Source organism: Macrobrachium nipponense, chromosome 9 (genome assembly GCF_015104395.2).
Source record: "Macrobrachium nipponense isolate FS-2020 chromosome 9, ASM1510439v2, whole genome shotgun sequence".
Lineage (NCBI taxonomy): Eukaryota > Metazoa > Arthropoda > Malacostraca > Decapoda > Palaemonidae > Macrobrachium > Macrobrachium nipponense.
The window spans coordinates 12,591,093-12,615,986 of NC_061110.1; the positions used below are offsets into that span (position 1 = coordinate 12,591,093).

At 34.3% G+C, this 24,894-nt stretch overlaps 1 protein-coding gene across 10 annotated transcripts in view; it reads right to left on the minus strand.

Moving 5' to 3' along the window:
• The window catches only part of LOC135218577 (rho-related BTB domain-containing protein 1-like), a 142,659-nt gene that overhangs the window by 11,902 nt on the left and 105,863 nt on the right, over positions 1-24,894 (minus strand). For 5 of the 10 annotated variants that reach the window (XM_064254981.1, XM_064254983.1, XM_064254984.1 and 2 more), the window contains 11 exons: positions 22,963-23,170; positions 21,280-21,443; positions 17,695-17,791; positions 16,639-16,748; positions 14,640-14,757; positions 13,443-13,748; positions 13,007-13,177; positions 12,267-12,506; positions 9,080-9,228; positions 5,430-5,588; positions 1,426-4,827 (listed from right to left, as the gene is read on the minus strand). In XM_064254981.1, the coding sequence (XP_064111051.1) occupies positions 4,740-4,827; positions 5,430-5,588; positions 9,080-9,228; positions 12,267-12,506; positions 13,007-13,177; positions 13,443-13,748; positions 14,640-14,757; positions 16,639-16,748; positions 17,695-17,791; positions 21,280-21,443; positions 22,963-23,170 (1,810 nt within the window). In that variant the 3' untranslated portion in view covers positions 1,426-4,739. Of the gene's footprint in view, positions 1-1,425; positions 4,828-5,429; positions 5,589-9,079; positions 9,229-12,266; positions 12,507-13,006; positions 13,178-13,442; positions 13,749-14,639; positions 14,758-16,638; positions 16,749-17,694; positions 17,792-21,279; positions 21,444-22,962; positions 23,171-24,894 lie in introns of those variants that run through there. The other 5 variants (XM_064254990.1, XM_064254989.1, XM_064254987.1 and 2 more) reach the window with 5 other exon arrangements.

Consider the following 24,894-nt stretch of genomic DNA (forward strand, 5'->3'; position numbering starts at 1 on the left):
ACAATCAATTGGAAATTAAATCTGAAGACAATTTTCCAGTGAGAGAGAGAGAGAGAGAGAGCGCTATTCTTTTACATAATTTATTAATTTAAATAAAATCTTATGGTAATATTTTCTTTAATGAATTGATATTATTGCTGTTTACATTAATATTTTAAAATTAGAAGTACGTAAATCATTTATTTATCATACCACAGAACGTACATTTCAGTAAGAGAGAGAGAGAGAGAATTATTTTTATTATTTTATATTTAACCTTAATAAAATTATACAGTATTAATCAGTATTAATATTTGAAAATTATCAATAATTTTTGTATCATAATCATAAAAATGTAGTCATGAAAATAACATCAAAATACACTAATTAGTAAATATTTATTGTCAGAAAAACCTGCGATTGAGCGAGTCCTCCTGGGAATAGTTTTTAGATAGGTTCCATAAAAAAATCCATGAATAGGTGAGTCCGTGAATCTTGAGAAGGTGAATTTGAGAACGTGAATACACAGGGTTGACTGTGGTGTATGCTTATATTTTTTATAATTTTATCATCTGACAGAATTGTTTAGTCTCTTATGAATGGTAGTGAATAGAGAAGATACTGTAGTATGGGCTCTGCCCCACAGAAACACTTCTCTTTAAAGATGAAAAAAAAAAATGAAAACACCTATTGTTCACCCAGTCACATATAGCATTGCTTCATCCTACTGAATTCTAACCTTTCTTTGAAGGCAGCAACAGCAAAACTCTTCAAGACATGAAAAAGTATTGAAATTTTCATGCAACCAACACATTTCGATTTGTTCATCTGATGGACAGAGACTTACCCTCTGACCTACCATCATCCACTCATGCTATTTCTCAACAGACACATTTTTTGTGATTGTCTACATCCCATTTCAAGCTAGAAGAATACTTACTCATATCATATTTTTATTACATTCTGTTTCCTTGTTTACATTTATGATGAAATGAACACTTATAAAAGTGATGAGCTTACCCTTTAAGAATGTTAGAGAGGGTAATGTAAGCCATCTCTGCTTATGGTACTAAGTTAAATCGGGAACTATTTGAGGAAACATTATAAATTCAACTTAGGATAATGTGCTATAATGTAACCAAGATGCCTATAGCTGGCTGATGGAGCTAGATAATTTATGGTAAAGTACAATAAACTCAGGAAAGGAAGTTGACATGGCCAATCAGTGCAGTGTGGTAGCTAGCAGATGCTTGCAGAAAGGTACAAAAGGAAGAATAAAATGTGTTAAGTCTTAAAGATCTTCATGCTAAAAGAAAGAACCTTCAAAACATATTGCTTAGTGCATCCATCTGACAAGAAATAATAAATTCTTCCTTGGTATTGACAGCTAAAAGCAGCAAGGGGCAGAGAAATCAAGGATAAAAATAATAAATAAGAACAAAAGACTCCATGATTATCAAAATGTATTAAAAACTACAACAAATACAATAAAAACTGAAAATGTACATCTAACTTATAAAAGACAATAAAGCAAAAGAACTAAATGTAAAAGGTTTAAACACGATTATACAATCTACCACAGAGTGAAAATTATGAACCAGAAAGGCATTTGACAGTCATACCAATTAGGAGAATATCATACTCTCATCTCTGAAGGGGATTAATGAATAAATGGGAACATTTTCTAAAACTAACTGACTGAGCAACAGACATCATGACAAGTGGCACTGTAAAATACAGTAGATGTCAAACAACTGGCACTGTTGAATAGCTGCTACTAGAACTGTAAGAATGTTTACATACTCATGAAAATGTAAATGATAAAGAAATAAAAAAAATTATAGCTCTCATAATGAATCAAAATTTGAAGTTCATGAAATGACACTACAGATTCATTCCTACTCCCAAGTGGCTGTTCCTGACTGAGAACAGTCTTTACAGTTGAACCCCCCAAAAAGATAAATGTATTACTGAATGTGATAATGCTCCTTACCTGCTGGATCTTTTGTGTTGGTTCTCTCTCAATCAACCCTTGATCTATTAAAGAATTCACTTCTCCCAGTTTACTGTTCCTGGCAGTTTTTACTGGCACCAAAGAAATAATTCCTAAATGTGGTAAATTTCACATACAAAAAATTCTCCTCACAAAATCTGTTTTCTTTTTTTCTAAGCTTCAATTGTTTTACTTTATCTCTTTCAAAGTCACCTAAATATAAAACTAAAAGTAACTAGTATAATACTTTGAACCTCGTCATCAAGTTCATACTCCAAACACAGCATTTACAATATACTTGAGCACAATGTTCTAATTCTTTACTGTTAAAAGTACTTCTTCCAAAATAGTGATCCTACAGTTTGCAGAATTTGCTGGCATTCTAAAGGGTAATCTTTCAACGAAGCTCTTAATTGGACAGTGTTGTACTACTGATGAGGTGTCAGCATATTCAAAAACTACAGTTTCTGCAACCTCAGTGGCAACTATCTTGTCTTCACACACATAATAAACAGGACAAATTGACTTCAAACATTCAAGGTGATGGCTACATTACATCCTTAGAAAAGTACAAAGCCTCACTGTTCTTCACAAGATGAAATCAACATCATATAAGTTGTGTTTATAACACTAACTGTTATATGAAATGGCTTTCCAAACCTCCTTAAATCATCAAAATAATGAAAATATGGTTCAGCACATGAATCATGATACCAAGTGAAAGATGTCATATAAAAATGGTCAATGTGTAGCGTAAGCAATTATACTTAAGAATACCTCTAGAATGATTTATGAATGGTATATAAAATTTATGACTGAATAATAATGAGCTTTAAAAAGGTTTGGATCCAGTACACATATGCAGAATGGTTCACATGACTGTACTCTATTTGCACATTCTAGCCCTACACACAAGAAACTGGTCCAGGCAGTATCACATGTCTGTGGTGGGAAATGATTCCTGGCATCAAAACCATGCAAAAGTAAAGCACATAAAAGATATATCAACAACTCTAAGAAGGAGCTTCTTCTAAGTCTCCCAGCAAGCCACAGATAAAAAAGGAAAAAATAGCAGGTAGTATATAAAACCAAAATCCAATTTTTCTCTATGTTCACCTGTAATATTGAACTGATGAATTGAGGTAAAAAAATAACCTTACAGGATAAAAATAGAAGACTTCTTTTCCATGACGAAAGACAATTTGACTTTAGCAGAAACAGCTTATATGCATGAACTGAAAAAGTAACTGCCCTCTTAGGAACATTGGTCACATATGAAAATGCTTCATTCAGTACTTTACCAATGAAAATTAATGATAAATTTAATTAGACATTTAAAAATGGTATAATGATATATTGCAAATGTTATAAAGTAGTAAGCACTTATTACAAAGTGTACTGTATGTAAATTCTCCAAGTTATACTGCAAGAATTTTAGCAACCACTCAAAGATGATATTTTTTAAAAATTTCATGTTTTGCAGATCCAAACCATTCCCTTCATCCTGAAGTGACAAGTTCTAGCAAGGGAACAGCTTGTGATTCATGCAAATGCATGTCCTTATTAAAACAGGTACATACTGTAGTACAGTACCTTGGTGACACATATACGTACATGGTTATGTTAAATTATAATGTAGTGATTCCTTGAAAGCAGACATTGTCTTTCTTTGAAGAAGCCCCATTCACTTGCAAATAGAATGCTTGTGCTGATTACTTGTATCAGTAACAATTTCTAGTCTTTTACATAATCACATTAATAAAAGGTGTCCACTCAGAAACCCAGTAACTATATGTCAGTAAGTTCTTTCAACCAAAAAGAAAAATATGGTTATAAGTATCCCAAATGATAATGAGTTTCCTGTGTATTGTGCAATCAAAATAATTTGTCAAATGACCATACCAAGATATGTATAAAAAACCTGCACATTTTGTTCACTTCAATTAGTGTGTAACACCTTATGTGACTAACTTATAAACATCAGATTCCATGGCCTGGCACATTTGGCAGGAATTGCATGAAGAAAAAAATAATGTTGGAGTTCACTGGTAATTATGTGACAAAACAAAGCAAAATATTTCCATTTGATAAAGAACAGCCAACTAGAGCTGTTATTTATTCAAATGTGTAAGCTAGATATTTGTGTCAGTTCTGTTTTTATCACTTACTTGCCCAGAACTTCAAAATCCTTAACATTTTAGTACAGTTCAAGAATAAATATTCAGCTTGACCTGAAATAACTCAAGTCGAGCAACAATAAAAAAAAATCCAAAAGTTGAACATCAATATAGGCCAACCACTGAAAGACACCAAACAAGGTGGTAAATATATCATTTACCTCTTTGTGTTAATATGTCTGAATATAAAAATCTAAAAATTAAGGTAATCATATAAAATTACTTTTATGTGGCATACAGTGATATGAAGAACAAGGTTCCTGCAAAATGATAGCACTGGTTTGAAATGTTCTAACAAAATTGAGCTTGAACACATATCAATTCATTATACAATTAACCATTAATAAGCTAAAAGATACTTTAACAGCTCTTGAGTCAAAGAAAAAGAATTGGAGATTCCTTCATGACAAAAGTGTGACATCAAGCTGTGAAAGAGATTTTAGCCTACAACTGGCAAGGAGCTCACAGCTGCAGTCACTCTACAGAAATGAAAAAGTCTTTGGAATCATATAAAACAGTTCCAGGAATTGCATGACACAGCAGAGAAGCAGACTTCGCTTCTGTCGCAGCCAGAGCCTGCCTCTTGCCTGTCAGTTCTTTGACCCTGTAGACGTCCATTTTCTGGCCCGGCTCAGAGAAGCACGTAACCCGTTTATGGTTTCCCACGTCCTTCTGCTTCTATAAAATTGACATCGTCTCAACAAACGATCAACAAACAAAGCATAAGCTAAATTATATATAACACTAAAAAAATATGCTTCTAGTAAAATAAAAAAAATGCATTCACATTTTTGGGCATTTGATGCAATCAACAAATAAAAAAACTATGACAAAAGAAAATATGGAATAAACAAATTGTTTTTACAAACAACACAAGCTAATTAAAACTTTATTACTCTTCCAACGAAAGAATTATAATTTCCAAACAAAGGAAAATCTAAATAAAAAATGTTCAATGGGGTTATTGGCCAATATAGCTGGTGCAGTGATACAAGATGCAGCCTTGTTGCTCATGCAATACATGGATGACCAACAGAAACAAAACATTCATCTTTAAAAATGTCACACTGCAAGATCAGCGCATTCCTTTTCAGTTGCGCCTCCTTGCAAGCCTTTTATGCTTAAGAAGGACTTGGGTGTTGCAACAAGCCAGACAGCTGACAAAATGATATCTTGTATCACACCCAGAATCAATGATAACATCACATACAAGGGTGCTTAAGACTACTACTGTATAGAAGCAACCATAGGATGGAATAAAGAATGAAACACTTAATTACATTGTGCGATAGTTTTGTTTCTCTGCATTCCTGCGACTCTTGGATGTGAAGCAAAGACAACCTGCAGTGTTGCGGGACCTCTTCAGAGGCTTAACAGGATTTTCTTCTCTTTGGCGTTCTGTTAAGCAGCGTTCATAGTAGTCATAGTCTTTCAGGTACCTAAAGGAAATCATTACTGTCAATGTTACAAAATCACCAGTTAAAAATGCACTTCTTACATAAATAGTACTAGAAAGCAATCAATTCTAATTATTACTAGCCTAAAATCTAGAATTAAATAGCGTTCATTCATGATTTATGGGGGTCCAGAAGTATCACTTCCCCGTACAAGAAAGCACAGATACTGGGCCCACTTCATCTGACAGCTTCAACCCTTCTAGCTTCATTTTTGAACCCAAGACTTTTCTTTTTTTACATCTTTTGCTATATAATAAATGTTTGCTGATGATTTGCAGTGATACAGCAAAGCTTGGCAGTATAGTATTTTAAGCTTTTCTTTTCCACCTCTGTAACTCAGGAGTTTGCCATCTCTGTGCTGGTATTCATAAGATGAAGATATGGTAACCCCATGCAGGAAAGACATTCTATGAAGGAATCAGTGCTACATGAGAACACAATACATGAGATATTTCTAGGCCATACATGAAGCTTCCCTCCTTAATTTCCCTAATTCTTAGTAAAGTATATCCATAACACTACTGTCACTATTCCTTTAACATTGCACAGTCAGTATTCCTTTTTTATATTGTAAAAGCAAACTTTCACTCTTATTGTACATGTTTATTGACTTTTTTTTTTATGTAGTTTTACTTCATTTCTCATGTGCTTTGCTCCTTATGCAAGGAGCAGTTCCCTTCATTACACTGTCTTGCCTCACTAAATAGTGGCAAGCCAATAATGTTCTTAGTTCTCTATTAGTTATTGGTTTTCTCTCACAGTGGGAAAGAGTAAACTTAACGATTTCCCCTAAGGAACAGAAAACGACCCTGACAAGTGGAAAAACGTTACGACTACATTGTTGCCTCAGGCTACCAAAGTGATGTAGCTTGGCCATGCAATTCCTGATGCTTGTCACATTTTCCTTAAGCAAAAAGAGATTGTCTTGGTCTCTAAAAGGGGGAGAAAGCCAAGTCTGGTTGTTACCTAGAAATTTATCTTTGCTATTGCTTCAGATGCAAAAGACAGACCTCTTGGCTCTACCCTTCAAGGGTGTTATTAGTAGCCAGACGTATTAAATAGTCCTGAAGACGTCCAAACAGAGGAAGACCTTTTAACTTAATACTGCCTCCATTAAGTTATTAACTTGTCTCAAGACATTCAAACAGAGGAAGCCCTTGTAAGGGTAATACTGCCTCCATTAAGGTCAATGACTTTATGTAAAATGGAATGAGTATAAACTTAAATCATGCCAACTGGACCAGGATAATGCTCAGAGTCATCATAACTGGAACCTATTCGGGAAAGATCTAGCAAACAGGGGATGTCAACCAAAATAAGGTTTTACTGGTCATAGGTGTAACCAGAATTTGGGAAGGTTCTTGAAATTTTATACAGTCTTAATCACAACTGCTTGACCATGCCTAACACAAGAAAGGTGTAGGGTCCTAAGACATACAATCTGGTGACAAGACTCAGGCAGTCCCTGGGTGCTGAAAAGCGAAAACCGCCATTAACCAAAACTCGGTGATTTATGGCGCCGGCTTTCGGTTAATGGCGCAGATAACCAGATAATGGTGCCACTGTTAGGTATGTTATGGCACCATAACTCTGGTGCCATAACCGAATCCTGGCCTGTTATGGGGCAATAAATTGCCGATTAGCCCCATAAAACCAGATCGCCATTAACCAAGTCGGCCGATACCCGGGGACTGCCTGTATGTACTCAGATTACTAAATACGGTAGATAGATAACATAACTATAAATATTTTGAAACGTATTTGAGGTATGAAATAAGGTTGGCACATACGCTGAACCCAAAACAATTAACTAACCTAACAACTCGTTAATTGTTTACTCATTGAAGTCCAAAGCAAAGCAGAACTCAAAATGTTTAGGCCGGTTAAATGAAGGCAGTGTTTTATCTCAAATCATTTACAAACTGCATTTAAAAATTCTTCTCCTTAGTAAAATACTATCCAGTATGGTGAACAATAAAAAAATTCACCAGTCACAGTCGGGGTACAATAGCAAAAGTCAGTGATTTTCATAACGATTTCACTACAGTTGCAAACTGCATGAACAACAATTAAAGTTAATAAAACTGGAATAACCTTTACATGAGTAAAATGAAATTTGTTTAAATAAAAAATTATACAAATGATAAAAGTAGCTGATTTTAGGAATATGAACACAACTTGTTAGTAATATAGACATGGAAAATATAAGGCTTTTACCTGCAAAAAATTTATGGATTCATGGGGTGCATGTGTGGTAGTGACAGTGTCTAGGTTTTGTCTGGACCCTGTACGCCAACTAATGTAAAGGAAGGGTTTGTTGTGGAACAAAAGAAAGCTAACTAACAAGCATTTGGACCACAGTGACTACTGGCCATCCATTGATCACTACAGCTTAACTATTGGATTTTTCAAAATTTCTAAAACAAAAAGTTAATTTCAATCTGGCTAGATTTTTCAAAATTGCTAAAACAAAAAGTTCATTTCAATCTGGCCTAGGTTGAAGAAGGGCATACTATTATCCAAAAAGCATGTAAATGTACCAAAGGTGATGTGCACTGTGATTGTGGTTTCCTGGCAAACCTTAAAATACTGACGCAAAAGCACCATGAGAAAAAGAACCTGGATATGTACAAGGGGAAATTGGTCAAGAAAAGGTAACTAAATTTCCCATTACTTTATGAAACCTACAGCAAAAGTTTAGGGGCATGACAGAAATTACATGGTTCACAAGAAAAGAAATGCAGCGTTCAATTAATACCTCAATCCTTTTACTCACTGAGGGTGTTTCACTTAGGAAAGGCATTACCCATCTGATCTGAAAATTATTTCTAAAGCCTATAGATTTACAAATACTACTCTAGTTACAATAACATGAGTGACATTACCTTGAACCCATTTATGTGCAATGTTTTAAAATAAATCTTATAACAACAAAACAATAATGATAAAGCATGTAAATTACATTAATGTGTGAATAGAAAAGAAAAGATATTAACACAGACAAATGCCTTGGGGTCTAGATCATGTAACCAAACCCTCTTGCATCTAAACTCAGTAAAACATCCACAAAAAATTTTACTTTCTTCAATAACAGTGTATGGAGATACTACAGTATATCTTATCCCATGAAAAAGATCTAAATATTAAAGTTAAACTTCCATGTGAAAATAACTTTACCAAATATACAAGTACATCTTAACTTTAACGAAAGCTCCATAATATGTATCATTTTGGTACTACAAAATTTGATTAAACTGTACATATGATGGCATCAGAATTTCAGTTTCAGTTTTGAAAAGCAAATGTTATTTCACAGGAAATATTGTATGGTATATTTTATGATGATTCCTATGTACTTTATGTCTGGTAGCCTTGCCAACTTGTCTATGTCTATGTTTAAGATTGCACCATAAAAACAATTTCTTCTCAACTGTTGTATCCGAGTAAGTAAAATAAGGAGCCACTAATCTTACCATACTGGTGGCCATCTATGCCTGTTCAGATATGCTTGGTTTTCTGGATGTAAGGAGCGTAACTGCTTGGACATTTTATGGCACACGTGGTTGTAATTTGTAGCCATACACGTTAAACACCACTCCACTAATTGGTCAGCATTGTGCATCTGGAAATTTGAGGAACATTCTAGTGTTTATGCATGGAAAAGACAACTTAGTTTTTTAATCTCTAGAAAACAATAACATAAGAAGACTTAAAATTGTATAAGGTACACTATACTTTACATAAAGGTGGTAGCATAATTTAAACTTGAATAAAAGCTTCTATTTATTAAAGTGCAATAAGATAGCCATTGATTTTTAAAAATTCAAAACATACTCACAAAGAAAGGAAGAAGTCAAACTGTAACACATGGCACTTTATACCTAAAACAGGCTGAATTTTAGTGTTCCTATTATGACTTCCTTATTATGTCAAGTGGGTAAATTACCAACATGCATGTCTACAATGGCAACTGCCTTTTACTTCGTTAATAACAGAGGATTTATACCACATATGAAAGAGTTCTTATACTTGAAGTGGTATTATCAGAGTACTGTACAGTATTTTAATGTTTTGATGCTTGACACAAAGTATCAGACTACAAAAAAAGAAAAAAAATATATATAATTCACAAAGAAAGGTACCACATATCAGCCATATGTATAGGATATGGAGAAAACTGAATTTCATAGGAAAGATATCAGTTGTAATAATTTTTCTTCATAATAAATGATACTTTTTTAAAACATTCTTGTCTTTCATACAAGAAAGCAAAGTTCATTTACTACATCCTTAATATTCAGGTCATTTTACTGCACCTTACTACTAAGGTTACGAAGATAAATTTGAATGCTACATAGCTGTCTACAAAGTGGGGAATGGCAATTTACCTATAGACAAGGAATAGGAAGAGGAGACTTGAGAAAAAGTCAGTTTAAATCATACTGAATAAGAAGTACTCTAACAATTTGTTTTTCGAATATGTATAGTATATAATTTTTGTCAAAACCCATTACTCAACCTGAATAGCAAGTACAGTGACAGTTGCACTGACCTGCTAATCTCTGAAGGTGAAAAAAGACCTGAAGGGACAAGAAAGCTCCTGGGCAAAGGGTATATACGTATAGTAAAATTGAAACAGGGTGGGACTCAAACCATTTAAAAAATTGGAAGAGTGTGAGAATGGTTTTAAGAACCCAAACAACAGACCCCAATAGCCTCTAGAAAAGTAGTGAAGGTGTTACAGCTACGAAAATGAGACACAAAGTAGAGAAAAGGACTTTGCAGGCTCTTGTGGGAGAAAGATTTCTATTCCAGGTGCTGGCCCAAAATTAAGTCAAGCCTGCAATTCCAAAAGTAGTTTAGGAAGTGAAATCAGCTGTGTTGCCATGTGAAGCAATAAAAATATGAGTAAACGTGAAAAAGAGAAGTCTACTGCATGCTACAGTGACTGGAAAATGAATGGACTGAGAATTCTTCTCCAATGTAAAGTGATGAAAAACTTATTATCATGCAAGAAAAAAGGAATGAAAACAGGGTAACGAGGTCCCCCGCTTGCTTGAAACATTAGGAAGCAGCCTAAAAAGGTTCTATAAGGTCTCAATCATATAAGGAGCTCTAGCCACACACATGCAGATCTGGTGGATTCAGAGATTAGCCAAGGTTCCTCATTCGGAAGTTCCTATGAGCAAGCAACCAATGGTTCCATTAGGGTATAGACTTTTGAGCTGACCTCAAAAACAAAGCAGGTGTCATTATCAATGAACAGACAAAATTGACAAGACTCTCCACTAACTGCTGCCAATGCTTACTAAGTGGAAGAAAACTAAAGAAAACTGAGGGGTAGACTGCATGTCCCCTGGAAATTGAAATTGACATTATCTAGACAGAGCAAAAATTAGCCCCCCCTCTCCAATTTGTGCATTCAATAGCAAAAAATAAAAAAAATAAGATGGTGGACTCAAGCATTCTAACTTCTTGACTCCAAGTGCCCCAGCACTAATAAAGATCCCTAAAAACTAACACTGTTGTGAAGCATTCTTTACCCAAAATAATCAGATCAGCATTGAAAAAGAGAACCCAGGGCAGGCACTGCGAGATTAAATGCATGAAGAGGACACCTGAGCATCAGTTACCATGTCTTGATAGAAGGATCTGAACTCTAATAACTGAAGTCCCTCCTTACAGGGTTTAATGATATCCTAAGTCCCTCCTACCAGGACCAAATAACAACTGAAGTCACCTCTCACTTGATCCGAATAATAATGGAATTCCTTACTACCAGGGCAAAACTGGAGGCTGACAAATACGCCTTTCAAAACTGTGCGACACCTCAAAGCTGTAAGAACAACACTTGCCTCTAGATTGCTTGGTGTTGACATCTTAGGTGTGAACATAAAACCTGGCTGGGTATGAGCTTTGGTGGAAGCCTGAAGTTTGTTAACCTGCAGCTTGGTAACAAAACCATAGAGGACTAGTAATAGAACTCTGCAAGAAGAGAGGGAACTTTAAGATTCTGAATTAACTGCAATCAAACTTGCAGAATACTTGAGATACAAAGGAAGCATGGATGGACGAAAATGCAATGTTTTCAAAATAAAGCACATTTGTCTACAAACTCATCAATAATAAATATGGATAGTAGTCTAATTCCAAACAAATGGCTCCCAGTTACACAACTTGAAAATCCTTCACTTTATAAAGTGGACAATGACAAAGAAGCTTTGAAAGAAGAGTAGACATCCTTTTCCTAATGGCTGGCAAAGCAGCAATAGTGTAATAGCAGTGATTGTCAAATTTTGACAAATAACAATGAAGATTTTGTCAGCATCTTCATTACTTTCATGCAATGAGCAATGTTCAGTAAACAAGATGTTGTGATACCAAATATCTGGAAAAGGTTGAGGTACAGTTACAAAGTCAATCAATTATTAAGAAGGTCAATAAACTAGAGAAATGCACAGAGAACACATACATGTATTGTTCATTATTAGAAAGCAGATAATCCCATATGTTCTTATAGGGGAACACACACAAATCCTTTCTAAATGAGTTAGTATACTGCATAACACTGACACATAACAATCTAGATGAGTACTATTAGATAAAACAAATATGAGTAGATTAATAAACCAAAAAAGACAAAATAAAATGACAACTTACCTGAAGAGGTTCCAACAGGTAGATACAATCTTCGCTTACATCACCACCTGCTTGGATTATACGCTGGAAAAGGTCAATGATTTCATTTTCAACCAGGGATATAAGTCGCGGAAGACACAGCCGGTTGCCTAACTCTATGATGGGGAGACATTCCCTGATTTTAAGAGTGGGGATACTATCCGTGTACAAAAACTGCAACAATATTTGGAACGTCCTCTGCTTCACACCAGGAAACGTTATCTGATGATAAAGATGTATAGAGTCTGCTTAGTAGAGGTTTGCTCAAGTGAAAATAGGAATTTTATTTCAAGTGGGTTGGAGATTTGGAGAAATGGACAAAAATAAGCTTAAAAGATCAGTATTGAACCTGGCCAGGAGAGCCTAGAAGGAAGCCTAAGAAATGCTGAATTTATAATTCATTGAAAACAATAGAAAGAACTTTAACATTACAATAGAAAGAACTTTAACATTCAGGAAACATGAAAAATAATGCAAATGTAAAGGAGGTCAACATATTGTAGATAGGAGTTCTGTTTAGGTGAATGAAAAAAGCTGTTACATGAATAAGGACATGAATTTTGTTTTCTCTGCCAATAATATAAATGCAAGTGCCATAGTTAACACAATATTCAGGACTACTTTAATCAATATCAGCCTTATTATCTCTATGACAACCTTTGATATCATCACTGAAAATTTTTATCATCATTATTTCTATGAAGTTACTTCGTAAACCTTACCACTTTTGCATTGCTTTCTCGGAAGTCCCCTGAGAACATGGCATGCATGACATCACATCTTGCCATAAGCAAAGGTCTGTGAACTGCACAGGTTCCATCTTCTAGCTGGAAAAGGACATCTGAAAACAGTCCACCTTCTAAACACAACTCTCGCAGTCGCCCACACAACATCTGCACGTGGATAAAAAATTCAAAACAATGATAACCTGAAAAACATAACATGTATATATAAAAACTGACTAAACATATAACATCTGATACCTACAACTACAGCATCTTAATAGTCCGATGAACATAATATGTAATTACTAGTAAATTACTTACATACTCCTCATAAATTAATGCTACATAATAAATTTGGGTGTACTCATGTTTATCAACAACAGTTATATTGCATAAATCAGGATGATTTCAATATTTGAGAGTTTCTGCTTACCTGAAGGTACTGCTGAGAGAGTTCATTATTTAAGAATTCTTCTTCTGTCATGAGATTTGTGACATACAATTGGAGCTCTGGGAGTTCTAAGAATTCTGCTGCTTGTTTAAGATCACTCAGTTCAGTGTATGGCAGATGACACTCCCGGCAGAAGATGGTACCAGTGTACAGAAAATGCACTAAAGCATGTAGAACTGACCCACTAACCAACTTACTGAGATGAACTACAGTCTGAATAGGTACCCAGGCAAGGCTTTGGCGTGGACTGCGATCACAGTTGTTTCGCTCACTTCCTCTATCGTCCCACTTGGAAAATAAAATTACTCAAGATTACATTAAAACATCAGTGCAGATCAGTACACTAAAACATCAGTGCATGTACTACACTAAGGTCTGTATTTACAGAATTTTTAATAGATGAAATATATCTTTCTATCCAAACAATAACAAATACATTTTTCTCTTACTAAGGTAATGGTGGAACAATTCTGCAACAGAGAAGAAATAATGCTTGAAGAAGCATGTACTATGTATAGTGGTCATTTGTTACTTGACCTTTGTTTCTTATAACAGAAACACTTCTGTTCATACACTCTTCCGCAATTGGTAATCTTAACAGGAGATATGAACGGCAAAATCTTTCCCTTTACCGCCTAAGAGACTAAGACATCAATTCTAAATTACCCAGAAATTCTACATGATATTTACACTACACATGTGAATGGCCAGCCATATGGGAATAGGCCTAATCATTTTTCCTCTGAGGTCTGGTTAAACCATCTTATGAATGGTAGTGATATTAGGTAATAATAAAGCAGACATAGTATTATGAAAGCTGCAAGATGCTTATGCTTAAAATTTGGAGATTTTAGTTAAAAAAGAAATATAATGTAATCTCAAACAAAAAGAGTCAATGAATGTATATACGTATAAACTAATTTACATGAGTACTGACATTACTGAATATCAAAATATCCATTCCTCACACTACATATACCAATGCATTTATTACAAGACCTAACAAGAGGAGTAACTGAAAATTCCACAAATTAATTACTTGTCCTCATGGATGATCAAGCTCTGCACAATAATACATGTATATGAAGATCAAGCCCAACACAATATAATATATTATGCTAAGCACAACACAGTTTTAAGTCAGGTCATTACACATTACTTATTTCTCGTATCCCTTACCTGTTCTATACTAATGGCTTGGAAGGCTGCGTGGTTGAGTTCTCGATGAATTCCAGGACGTTGCTCTTGCGGTAATGTCTGCATACTGGACCTTCGCTTGACAGCCTCTCTTATTCTACTGTAATGAAGAATTCATTCCCAAAATCACATCGTCCTCGGGAACTTGGAGCAACGTAACGCAAACAGTGTTGCTTTTTAAATAATGATTTTTCCAAACTGTACGTACTATGAGTTTACTTAAATGCAATTTACTATTAACATTTTCCAAACTACCAAAGACAAGTACTATATTATTGTTCTGCCAGTAGTACAAACTGTCATGGAAATGGATAAGACTTTCCAGTTCAATGCCTAAACAAGAGCTACATAATGAAAAAATTCAAATATCTGATTACAGTAAATAATGGTTCAGTTTAAATTAGCATGTGTACTACTAGATAGTTCATGTATCTAAGTGATGGCTAGGATTTTTCAGAAATTTGAATCTAAGGGATCATGCCTGAATAGCTTAAGGACAAAATATAGCAAAAGTTTGAACCAATGCACTGCTTAAAGTAGTTGACACGAACAGTGAAAATAGGACATGAGTTTATAAGTAGTCAGGCTAAACTAATGAACTTATGTGATACTTACATATTTAAAAAGCAAGACAGGAAGGGTGATTAACAACAAGAGCCTTTGTGCACAATTCCAGGCATTAACATTACAACATCAATAGCCAAATAAAGCTGAACATGCAGTGGGGTGTGTATAGGTAGTTATACTATCATTCCTGCATAAACAGTTGCTGGTGAATCGCTGAAGTACGAGGGTACAATTAAATTAAATCATAAGAAAATTATTTCTTTTCAATGAAAAAAAAAAAAAGTTATAAAAATGAATCTCACAAACTTCATTTGTCTTCTGGGAGGACCTACACATAGAATTATATAATTACCCACAAGCCTCAGATAATATTTTAAGTCATACATATTCACTACTACAGTGATATGTGGCTACACAGTAGACTTGATTATGATTGTTATATGTTTCATTATATGCAACATTTGCATGTAAAATACTGTAATCAACAAACACAACATCCTATCATTAATATACTTGAATGAATTACCATTCTATTTAGACATTGTTATTCATTTGGATTTTGTTAGTAATGCCATTCACTGGCAAAACTCAATTGGCAATTACCTTACTGAAAACAGATGTTATACAACAGTTTCTCAAAGAATAAGCTTATTAACTGAATTCAGCTGAATGATATGCTGTCAGGAGAGAAAAAAACCTATTATGTTTAGTCAGTATCATTAACAAAAAGGATTCCCTATATGTATGTACAAATGCAAACAAAAGAACTGAAGTCAAAGAAAAAAGCAAGGCACAAATCAGAAAGTGAAAGGGTATTTGGGATTGTGACATTGGTGGGATAATGAGGTTGAACAGAGGGGAAGGGAAAGGGAAAAGTTTTAAGCAGGTGACAATGGAGATGGAGAGAAGGGGATTATTACTCCCCATTAAATCTATGTATACTGTATAAGGGAAATTTGCAGTATTACAGTAGTACCTCATTTTCTCTTAATGCCATCAGTTTAGATAAGAATAAAGCAGCAAGATATATACTACTATAACATAATCTATTGAGATACAAAGCTTTACACGGATTACTATTCCATAACAACTGGTGGGATTAAAAAAAAAACAACAATGACAGAGAGAAAGAACAACTTCATCTTGATCAAAACATTGCTTAAATACATACTATCAAGATTAATGGAAAAACAACCATAATCCCTTACTGTGGACACTTATGATAAAGAGTTAAAGTAAAAAGATAAATATTGACTGCAAAGAGATGCACCAAGATGTTAACATGCAGCATTTGAACAAGAAATGATTCTACATGCAAGAAAAGCCACTCTTAAATTTAATACGTAAAATTAGTGGGTGGTCTGGGAAACAACAGCTCTGTGCAAATAAGTTAGTAGAAAAGTCTTAAACATACATTCCCTTATCTGACCTCGTTGGTCTTGGCTGTGAGTGTTCATTTCCAAGGAGACACTCGGTGTCAGAATTGAAGTTCCCTAAGGTTGTGTCTCCAAACGTCCCACTCAACTGAAAAGGAATATTTTTAAACATCATCAGTATATAAATGTTCCTGCAAATTTCATTAGAGAAAAATCTGAAAATCACACCCTACCCATTCTATTTTTTAAGTTTTAATGAAAAATCTCCCAGGCAAATCTAACATTCTTTTAATTTGAACTTCAAAATAACCTTCATCAGTGTAATTCTGAAAGTGAAATAATATTCTCCTCTATTTTCTGTAAGCTTTGTTTCATTTCTTTGCTTATCAATTTGTAATTAATATGTTAAATTTTATATGCTCAAAGTAAATTTCATATGTTTTGCAGTAACGAGTAATAGCAGAATGCTGTGTTTTCAGTCTCATTAAAGATTAACACTGGGAATAATATTTTACAGCAAATTCCACATAAATCTGACCCTCCATGAAACTGATTTCTTAATAATCCTTATCATTATAAGCAAATTTAAAACACTGAATCTTTAATTACTTACTATACATATGTATGTACTAATTTGAAATTGTCTGCAGGGTTAGACTGGCATATAATCTCTAAATAATTTTCGTTTAACAAAATTGTTCCATAATACAAAATTCCTTTTATCAATGAATATTTTGATTTTGAATGCAAGTACTAATTCTTTTAAAAAGGACAATTTCTTGATGTATTGGCTATAGTACTTCTTTTGTAACATGCATAACCAAAGTATCATATCTAACCTGGTACTGTATACTAGTACATATACATAGTGCACAGTACTGTACTGGTTAATGCCACCTTAGCTACAGTTTATCCTGGTTTACAGCTTGAGTAAATACACTGTGTTTCCCTAAATTTGTTTATTTCTATATGTTAAATCTTTTGTACTCACTGGAGAACATCAGGCGGTGGTTCTGGGTCAAAACCTTGAGGTGAAAATACCATTTTGGGACAACTGTCCGTATTTAAAGCAACAGCCAAGTGCCTTTACTCACCATACTAGAGTCAGAGCTACGACGCGTAGCCACACAGTCTGAGAGATCAGTCATGAGCAGCTTATGGAAGGCAGTTGATGCAGCAGCAACCATAAATCTGCAATTAAAATTTTAAAAGTGAAATTGCATATTCATATAAAGTACATTGTGCTTCTTACTAATGCACTTGACTGGATAATGCTAGACAGAGGGAATCAATAAGGTACATGAACGCATTAAGAGAACAGGTTTTCCTTAATTTTATTTGGTATTAGTCACATTAAACAAGTGTTAAGTATTATTCATGTAGGCATACTGGTATGTCTTCTGGAGGAAAACAGAACAATGTAATGCAAGAAATAGTAATATTACATTTATTAAAATACTGCAATCAAACAACTCATTAAAATACTGTAATCAAACAACTCACAATATAATTAGACTACACAATAACATAAGGAGCAAAGAAGTCAAAATTAGAATGAGTGTAGGCCTTGACTTAGGACCAGTTAGTGAAGCACAAGACTTTTCTGAGTAGTATTCAACATTCAATCTACATGCAGCCACAACTCTGACAGCTTCTAACAATAACTATCAAATTAGAGTGAAATACAAGCAAGGAAAATGATGGACTTGTAACTCCGTATACCCATCACCTTTCTATAGTAAGCTGATGGCAAAGGGTACATACTACTGTACGTAACTTACCTGATCAATAGCTAAAATTCATAAATAAAAAGAATAATTTTTACTTACTTAATTACTGATCAAGTAAATTTATATCGAGCATTTACTCCAAAGATTGTGACGCGATTTATTTGGAACTAAAATAGGGGGGACATAATTACCGATCAAGTAAATTTATATCAAGTATTTACTCTAAAGATTGTGATGTAATTTTTTTAGAACTAAAATAGGGGGAACTGAATAGACACATGTACTACATGTACATTTAAGTTAATTTAATAGCCAAATTTAATATCTTATATTGGTACAGAATATAGTGATTTATCTTACATTCTGTATTTCAGGTTGACCTGAGTAACATTTTATTTTACTTTAGAATTCATGCTTCAAATTTGTTGTCATACTGTATAGGTAATAAAATGATGTGAGAATAGTTTCGTAAATATGTAGTAACATGCACTGGTTATTCACTGTAATTGTTACATCCTTATCCTTGCTGTTACTTTGCTCTTACTTAATTTTCCACTTTTCGTTTACTGTTAAAAGTTGTCAAATGAGTGGGTGCAGGTGGTGCAAAAGCTGAATTGTTTTCAGAAAAGGATTCTGGCTCAGTGCACTATGGGCATAGATCAAGATCTGACTGCATTACATATTTTACTGCTTTTGCTTCTTCTTATGTTTTTGAGGAAGTTCTTTGAGTTGCTTTGTAACTTTAATAAATGTAAATTCCTTACTACAGTAGTATATTCTTGCTCCTTTCCTGTTTTTCTGTCTATAATATTGGCAAAAATTAATTATTGTGATTGGATAAAATAGGCTGCTTTTCCTAAATACAGATACATAGTATATTCATGGTGTTTCTAACATAAATGTAAAACTAATACAAGAACTGTATTGCATCATGTGGTCAAATATGAAATGGGTTCTGTCCATTCTCTTTTGCCCTGCGCTCTTTTTTTTTTTCTTTTCTGAGCGCCTATCATCTATCCTGTCTTAACGATTCCCTGGCTCTTCCTACTGGTCTTCACCCTGCTACTTACATACTGCTGCTTTTCTGACTAACTGTTCATTACCCTTTCTTATCACATCTAAAAAACTGAACAACCTTTCCACTGCACTCCAGACTTGAACCTAACATTCTATGCTCACTTGTTTTCAAATTTTAGCTTTGTCAAATGCTCTTTTTTTTTTGCGTCAAGTAGAAAGATTTTGCTCTCTTAACTAAAGGGGTATTTTCATCTGCCAGTAGTCCAGCTATTTCTTTGTTTCACGTATGCTGCAGCTGTTTTCATTGTTATGGCTCCCACAACCCTTGCTTCATTGTCCAGTGGCATCCAAAGTAACAGAAATGATCTACCTCTTCTAAGACCCGCCCATCTATCACAACAGGGTTCTTAATTTCCTTCTCATTTTTTACTTCTTCTGGTAAAACGGTTTGGGCACCAATAGCCTCTAAAAAATACACTTCTAAATTTAGCAATTCTGAGAATCCTGGGTTACCTTTTACATTTGGCACAGAGGGCAGGGTGTATCTGCAAGCTTTCCCACAATAACCAAGTGGCCACTTTTGTGATTGTACTTTTATCCTTTGCATCCTTTCCAGTTAACAAAAGCTTTATTTTGCTTCCTTTCTAGTTAGCATGAATTTTATTTTGTTGAAGCTGATTTCCCGTCCTCTCCTCCCCATTCCCCTCTTCTGCTGTGTGAGCATGTCCACCACATCTTCCAAAGATTCTGTTGTATGCGCTAGGGCATATAATACACAATGCTATTCCCATGGGGACTCCCTTCTTGCACTTATTTGCAGCCTTTCCATTACTGTGATAAACAACAAAGGGCCAATTCCCAGGCATTGGGTTAACTCATTTTGAGTTTTACCGCCCACAGGCAATGAATTTTGTCAGTGGTGGATGGCACGAAGACTTGACTGTTTTTTCAAGGCACATTAGTGTATGGTATTTCAATCAACATAAAGTATCAAATTGTCAAACAGTATTTTATTTACTGAATATTATTTGCATTAGAGAAAGAAAGAGGTTTTTATGTACAGTATATTTTATAAATATTTGAGCATGCAATTGTAAATCAATGACAAAGTAGTACTGCATTGATACATTCACAATTCACATTCAATATGTGGTAATGTGTATAATACTACATGTACATGCTTATGTATTCTTCACACTCACACACACACACACACACACACACACACACACACACACACACAGAGTTAACATAATGTGAAAAACTCATGAATACATTCCATCCCACACATTTGTTATATACATATGATGGCAAAATATTTAGTACACCTCCTGAAGTGGCTCTATTAATTTATAAAAGTACTGTATAGACCTAAAGTAGTGCTGGTGCAACGAAGTGTTTTACGAATAGATTTGTTGTTAATACAGTATATTGAAAATGCTCTACTCATAGAGTACTGTACATATTTTATGTTTTCCTCCAAGCGTCAGTACACAGCTAAGATCCTTCCATCTCGCGGTCGGAAGAGTACTCCAAAACTCAGAATTTTTACGAATTTTCTGGCTCATGGATGTCATTTGTCCGAGACACTTTTGAGAGACCTGGCGCTAAATCCAAACTGGAGAAGTGCAACTTATCGAGCTCTGACTGTAATCATATGTCTGAAATCTACCCACATACAAGGAAGATAAAATTTTGTAAGCTAGCAGCTTGAAAGTTTTTTATTATCTGGTTTATTAACTATATTTCTGAAAACTACTAGGGAACTGCATTAGTGCACAGCTGTACATAAAAAAAAATTTATTCAAGATACTGTTAAGAATCCATTAATAAACATTACATCAACTATTGTAATTATGTATATACAATACATACAATAAAAAAAAAGGGCTTTCATTTAAAAAAAAGATTTTTCTTATAAAAGTCACTCACCTGTGAGCATGGACTACAATTTCTTCTGATGTGGTGCTATCTCGAGCTACCAGGACCAGGTCTGTGAAGGCAGCACTAGAGTACAGACAATGGAGGTTCTCGCGCATTGTGCTAACCACAGTTGACGGTTTTTGAACCTTGGGCTTGGGCGGGCAGAAAGGCACCTAAGAGAGTAAAATTTGCTCTGTAGCAATAACAAATTTATTATAATATACAATGTTTTCATCCAAATCTATTAATCATCTATGCCCACATTGATTAAATGTCTAAAAGCCACACTGCTTTGTCTGAAAGACAAGAGAAGTAGTTGCTCAATAACTGCATCACCTAGGGCCTCGGGTGCCCATTAATCATATCCCACAATTTTTTTGTAATCTGGAAAAGAATGCAAGATATCAGCATGGCTTGGAGGCAAGGAGTCATTATATGAGTGATGGGTTTGTAACAAAACACCAAAGTTGTTTCATACGAAATATGGCATGTTTACAGGATCCAAGGGAGTACTTGTTCTGACTATCGTGAGGACTCAATGGCATTAGTATAGAGGGGGGGTGAGTCATTATGAGTAAAGACAAGCCTACAGTGTATATGTGATGCAGATATTAACAACCAGTTGAGCCTAGACCTCTAAAATGCTGTGAGTGAGTATGGAAATAAAAGAATACGGAGGAACAGGATGATGATTCACCTGAGTTCTATCTTAATGATAAAACTTGTCTCAATAATGCTATATCTATTTAAGAGGTGCATTCCCACGAAAAATCGAGCAAAAGTAGACTGGCAGATCCTGGTGCTTCTAGCATTTAAAATAGTATTCACACCTAAGTTCTTAATATCCAAAAAAAGTAGATAAGACTTTAATCTTATAACTAGAACTGTTAAATATGGTGTCGATACCTTAACAATAATCATCAATAAATGTTAATAGAAAATTAAGGTGAAAAGGATGAAATAAAGATGAAATAATATTCAAAACACTATATTTTTGAGTGACTTAAGTTGTGATGAAATACTGGTAGGCATAATCCTGGCTTTAATAACAATACAGTGGGGCCCCATATTTGCCTTCTCTTCTCTCGATTCACCGACTCACAGATTCGAGGGAAATTCGCCTATTCGCAGTATTTTTCTATGAGAACTATCCAGAAATTCCTCTTTTTTTTTTTTATATCAACGTCCCCATAACATGCACTTTTTGTGATAAAACTATTGAGAAAACCAAGTATAAACATTTTTGGTGAGGTTTTCTTGAGTTTTGTTTATCAAAATAGACATTTTTCAACTATTCGTGGATTAACTTTGTGGGGGGGTTCTGGTACACATCTCCCACGAATATGGGAGACCACTGTATTTTCATCCCGTCAGATAGATATATTTAAAAAATTCTCTGTATGACAAAACAACTGAACTATTTTTCTGATAACTACATAAATATCTCAAGTTAACTGCTTTCAATACGTTCTCCCATGGCACTATTCGTTATCAAGGACACCCAGGCCAGATGTAATGAATGATCAGCTTTCATGGTAACGGAAACCAAAAGCTACTGTATTTGCATATATTTTTACTGAATATGTATTACCATATATAATTTTGATAATTTTCTGAAACAAAATAAAACCAGGATTACTTATACAGAATTTGCATTACTAAACTAAAATGTTTGAAAGCGACAAAGCAAACCTGTAGAGTAGGTCGCTGGACGCGCTTGAGGCTAGTCATCCAGAAGCGTTGCTGTCTCCGGGATATTAGGGCGGCTCTTATGACGTTGTCAAAAACTTCATTAACTCCAAAATAAGTAAGCACCGACGTTTCATAATAGGGAACACCGATTTCTCTGGCAACTGCTCGACCTTCACATGGCATTACCAAATCGCATTCCCTGACAGGTCTGCAACAAAAGCATATTGGATAATTACATATTCCTACTGACTTCAAATATAGTTCTCATGGGGTTGGTATGCAGAAAAATATAAAAAATTTTGCAATGTGGCTCTAGTATTTCCCATCTATTAACATTATGAAGTGGGAAAGAACATAGCCTGCATGAAATAATACAGTGTTCACACAACAATATGTAGTGAGAAGTTACTAATCCATATTCATGTAAGGCATAGCAAAATAAAAAAAATTTTTAATGTTATTTTAAATTCAAAAGAATGCTTCAAAGCAACAGGCTTTTTTGCTGTCAACATTCCTTGGTTAAATTTCCCTTAAAATTTTTAACTAAAAAGTTAAAGGTAATGATTACCTAAATTCAGTATACAGTTCAGTTACATCATCAGCTTTCAAGAACAGTTTAAAAAATAGTGTTCAAAGGAGACAGTCAACAACATATCTGATATATGTTAAAAAACAAAAAACAGTAATTATCAGAGCTGAATGAACACACAAAAAACTGCATGACAGGTATAGCTATCAGCTTGGGGACCTTTCTCTGGGAGCCCACAAAGTCCTGTCCAATATGCAATGACTGACACTTTTATGTATCCAACGGCTACTGACTCAACTGACCTAACAGCTTTCTCTCCACACCCTCTTTTGTTTTTCCTGACCAAATTATTTAATGTTTTGTTTGCTGAACACCAATTCACAGGGCTGAAGTCAAAGATATCTGTTCTATGCTATTTTCTCTATTTACTTCCTGAGTTAAGCTAGCTTGATTCTAACATTTTGTTTGATCTATGTCAAGACAGTAATAGCTTTGCATTTACTTCATGGAAGTATAAATGATTAAATTACTTTAAAAATGTAAATATAATCAGTAGGTTAGAAGGTTAGTAACGAACTACAAAAGATACTCACGATTAATGTTAAAGTACAAAAATAATAAAGAATAAAGAAGAGAAGGCATGACAGTATAACTGTGATCCAAGAGACAGGATGAATGAAAAAAAGTAAGCAATATACATAGTATTTGAAAAAATGTAAAAAAATAACTATATACCAAGTATTTGAAAAAATGAGAGAGCCGTTTAAAAATTTTAAGAACCACATACTTTTTTTGTAAGATTGTCACCTACCCACATCATATAGTATTCAGCAGGTTTTGCTCCAAATTTCTTTTAAGTTACAAGCATGATCAAAATGCTAATACTCTTGATATAGTACGTATACAATCCTAACAGTCCTTGAATTCTATTATGTATTCTATTAAGAGTGACAGATATTTTGAGTTGGATTAATATTTTGATGACAATCATGTATTTACACAATGATAAACACATCTGTCAGATCTAAAAGCCATTTCATCATTTCTAAACAGGTTTCCTTCCCTTCCTTCTTCTACCCTATTCACCCCCCCAAAAAAAAAAGTTGGCAACAAGAAAAGGCACTACCATAATACCAAAACTGATGATTAAGGAAAAGCAGTCCATAGAAGATGAACTGAATGCTTGTATATATCTTACTATATACGTATACATTATACGTATATGTAATCTACTATCAGTTATTATTACACTCAGAATTATTCAAAATAATTTTTTCATATATAAATACGTAAACCACTCAATTTGCTTGTGCATACTTGGGTTCCTCCCATGAAGAAAGAACCTCTCACACAAGCTGCATCCTTAAATGTTACGACTGTTCTTTGGCTCCACTGAGCATTAC